Source organism: Trachymyrmex cornetzi, unplaced genomic scaffold (genome assembly GCF_001594075.2).
Source record: "Trachymyrmex cornetzi isolate Tcor2-1 unplaced genomic scaffold, Tcor1.1 scaffold262, whole genome shotgun sequence".
In the NCBI taxonomy this organism is placed as follows: domain Eukaryota; kingdom Metazoa; phylum Arthropoda; class Insecta; order Hymenoptera; family Formicidae; genus Trachymyrmex; species Trachymyrmex cornetzi.
The window spans coordinates 1,546,710-1,550,772 of NW_017297292.1; the positions used below are offsets into that span (position 1 = coordinate 1,546,710).

At 28.4% G+C, this 4,063-nt stretch overlaps 1 protein-coding gene across 2 annotated transcripts; it reads left to right on the plus strand.

Annotated features, from left to right (window-relative positions):
• The first annotated feature begins 1,742 nt into the window (after window positions 1–1,742).
• On the plus strand, window positions 1,743–3,166 carry LOC108761795 (major royal jelly protein 4). Of its 2 annotated transcripts, XM_018508520.1 has the most exons (3): window positions 1,914–1,936; window positions 2,100–2,427; window positions 2,826–3,166. In XM_018508520.1, the coding sequence occupies exons 2-3, from the start codon at window positions 2,235–2,237 to the stop codon at window positions 2,975–2,977; spliced, it is 345 nt and encodes a 114-aa protein (XP_018364022.1). In that variant the 5' UTR covers window positions 1,914–1,936; window positions 2,100–2,234; the 3' UTR covers window positions 2,978–3,166. The 2 variants fall into 2 exon arrangements, with proteins under 2 accessions (XP_018364021.1, XP_018364022.1); XM_018508519.1 differs by having other exon boundaries at window positions 1,743–2,427.
• Window positions 3,167–4,063: the final 897 nt, after the last annotated feature.

Genomic DNA, 4,063 nt, shown 5'->3' on the forward strand with positions numbered 1-4,063 from the left:
TTTTTAAATTTTTACATAATCTTAATTTTTTTGTATAATCTTGGGCTAATTTTTATCTCCTAAATATAATTATCAAAGCAGATAATTTCAATATAAATATAGCATACAATATAGTTACCTATATGATGACGTGATTGCGATTTTAACGGAAACATTTATTTTTCAAAGTTAAAACAAAACATATGTCATTTGTTAAAGACACTTTTTCAGACTATTATGTGATTAATTCTTTATTATTTGTAAATAATAAAAATGTTATATAAAAGATAAAGTCATGCGAAAATGAACAAACTGTAATTGGACAATTATAGAGTGTATACGTACAATTAGTATAAATTAAACATATTAGGGACAATGTCTTTAGTATGGTAAATGATTTTTCAACATAATAGAATAAAATAAAGTCAGTAAGTGAAGAAAAAATAAATTAATGACATATTTCTCTTTGTTATATAATATACATGTATGAATATATGTAAGTGGTTTAGCAAGACTTTTTGTATGATTATAAATTAATGTTAGACATATTTACATGAAATGACGGGTGGGGGTATCTGTTAATTACAGCCTCATGGCAGTTTTTGCTATATGCATGCAAGCAAATATAGTACCGAGTGTCTTTGCACATTTGTACCTTCAATAGCTCTCTTTTTCGAATTGTGCATACATTTTATGGAAAATATTAACAGCTTTAACATTTTTATTCATAAGAAACTCAATCAATGTACACAATGAATTTGAACAATGCGTTGCGCAATGGAATACTATTTGTTCGTAAATTGCAACAATAGAAACAACTGCTACGAGGCCACAACTATGTACAGAAGTTAGCAAATACCTCACTTGTCACTCACTGTAAATATGTCTACCATTGATTGTTCACACAAAAAAGGTCTTGTTCATATTTGAACTACCCTTGTATAATAAAGAATATTTGTATAAATATACAATAAAGAAACATCCCAGATAGAGGTTTACAAATGGCCTAATGTTAGTCCAATGTCGGAAGCTGAAATTTCAATACTGTAGGGTATTGTACGCCAATATTGATTCAGTATTGGCATAATATTGAGGTGTTAAGTCTGGCGCAGTATCGATTGTTAATGTCGTATCTATATTAGAATTCGATGTTTTCTTCAATATCATTTTGTATGCCACCCCAGTACCAATTAACAATATAGGGCCAGTAACTTTCAACAGTGCTCCCTTCCCCCCCCCCCTCTCTCTCTCTCTCTCTCTCTCTCTCTAAAATTGTTCACCTATTTTTTATCAAAGATATTAATAAAATAAGAACGTAAAAAATATGCTATTAATTATTATTAAGTATAATTGAATCGCAGTAAAAATAAATGATTACATTATTATACAATAAAAGCGCATTTACGTTATTTAATAAAAAACGCCAAATACAAATTTAAATTTTGATTTCAGGAAAATTAACAAATATTTATTTCACATTTAAAAAATATGAAATGTAAGACAAAATAATACTATAATTTCTGTTCTTGATGCGGCCTCGTTGATGAGATAACTACGTCTTGTATATGGTACTATGTACACAAGTCATCTAAAATTGTCATAATAATGCCACTTTGGATGAACTTTAACTGGACTACAATTAAGATTATAAGTTATATAATGTAGTTTTTTAAAAGCATTTTCGTGTATTTTGTAAAAAAAAGGTATTTTGTAAAATAACAAGCAGTCATTGTGTCACTCGTATTTGTGATATACGTGTCTACCGGTACAGTTCAACCATACTGTTTTATTGTTGCAACCCAAAAAGTTACAATAGACTTATCAAAAAACACACATATATTCAAAAATTTAGTAATTTGCATAATTTATTGTATTCCATAAGCAAATACAATTTGTTGTGAACCAAAGTGGAACATTAGGATAATCTACTTACAAAAATACAGAAACTATCAAATGTGTCAGTGCAATGTTTTTCTAAAAATCTGTTAACAGTTGTGAGATTTTAGCAATATCTTACTATATCTTTATTTTGACTATATTAAAAAGACTGTAATGGCAGAGAAGGTAAAACAATAACTCTGCGAATGCAGTATCTTTACAGTAAATATTTTATTAAACAGATATCTATGCAATATTTCTCTTGGGGTATTCGAAATTCTAACCGCCAAGACAAACTCATATCCCGACAGCAAATCCCGTTCTGTACTCTGAACGGCAAAACATCATTGTTTATAAGCTATTCGTTACGGTAAAAAATGAAACATTCTCTGTTTGCCCTGTCAATTCTATCCATGGCGATTGTGAGCTTTGGACTCGAAATAAATGATGCTCATAAATGGAAACATTGTCAGTACGAATGGGAAAGTGAACAGCAGAAGAAAAACGCGATAAGTTCTGGCGCTTACAGATCCTACATGAGCATATTTATCGATGCAAAAAGAGTAAATAGTAAGTTGATAACAAATTATTCGAAAAAGTTGAAAAGATTTTGTTGAGAAATATTAATATTTTTATTAACGAAAATTTAACTTTTACGTTTAAAAAAATAAATATAATTAAATTATGATTATTTTTATTATATGTATATATATATATATATACATATATACATACAATACATATATACCTATAAATGCTTTTTTAAATATTATAATTTAATTGTAAGCTTTATATCTTTAAATACAAATAAATTATAATATTGTAATAAAAAATATTTGAAATATATTAATAATAAGAAATTTTGTGTATACGAATTTCTAGACACAGGTACATATTCAATCACTGGAATGTTTACCTTATATCTTTTAGTAGAAGATAAGTTCCATTCACAAACAAAATCCTTATAGATGGTAGAGTATTCGTTACTGCGCCAAGAGAAATTGACCCTAGTTCACCTGCCACTTTGGCGACAGTGACTGATAAGACAGGATCAGGAAGTCCACTTCTACATCCGTACCTGCCATGTGTTAGTGCTCAAGAAGTCGTGTACGACGTATAGATATAAAGCGATAAACGAATAGCTAACACACACTCCACGGCAATTCATATACAACATTAAAGCGAGGAAGGATGGAATGGCCTGTGGCGTAATCTAAAACCGTGCACAATGCCTTTGATTTCGTCATCGCAACTTTTGTCTTTGAAGTTTGAACCCATAAAAAGTAAGCAAAATATTTTATAAAAATTGACAGGGTCAAAAAAATTTTTTTTTAATTTCGAAAAAAATGTTTGTGATTTAATAATAATAATACCTTTATTGGGTGCAACTGTTAACACTAAATACTAAATAAATAATCATATTACAATAAACATTGTTTGTCTTTTTTCCATAAACTTTTTAGTTACGAAGTTAAAAATACATTTTAGATAAAGTAAGTTTTTGCACAATAAAATTTTAAACAATAAAAATTCAAAATTTTTATGAAAACTCGTACTAATTTTTTTCAAAAAACTTTAAAGCTTAGAAAATCTACTTTAAAATTCTTATTTGTTTTTAATCCGTTGACATTTCAGTCAAGAACAACGCTTCAAAATATAACAAAAATATTGAAAAAAATATAAAATTTTATTTTTATATATTTTAGGAACAAAATATCATAGAAACGAAATTCAAATGCCGATTTAAAACTCTATATTTTTCCTCTTTAAAATGTACTTTTAAAAAACTCTACAAAAACTTCTCTTTCTATTCACTGAAATACTTAAGTTTGAATGAAATGAAAGTACATTGCAAACATTCTCGAATGTTTCGTTCATGAAGGAAAGTCTTTGTGTACATAGGTATACTTTAAAGATATATTAGTATGAATAAGAATAAAATGTTAGTATCAGGCTGCTCCTCGCCCTGATGAAGTGGACTGCAAGGTTCACGAAACGTTGGCATTCCAAGAATGGATTTGAACACGGAGAAAACCCGCGAAACACAAGATTGTCATATAGGAAACACCCGTGAAAGCCTCAAGAATATTAATAAAATGTTACGTTATCTTCTAATTTATATTTTACTAATAACTGATGGCATAAATATTGAGTACCATCATTTTATTGCAAAAGTAGCGTTCCTTGTTTACATTTCTGTTCGTCA

Excerpts from the sequence above, each read along its gene's own strand:
- LOC108761795 (XM_018508519.1), top strand. The coding sequence starts at position 2,235 with ATGAAACATTCTCTGTTTGCCCTGTCAATTCTATCCATGGCGATTGTG. Across the intron at positions 2,428-2,825 it reads CGATGCAAAAAGAGTAAATA|ATGGTAGAGTATTCGTTACT; the intron begins GTAAGTTGATAA and ends AAATCCTTATAG.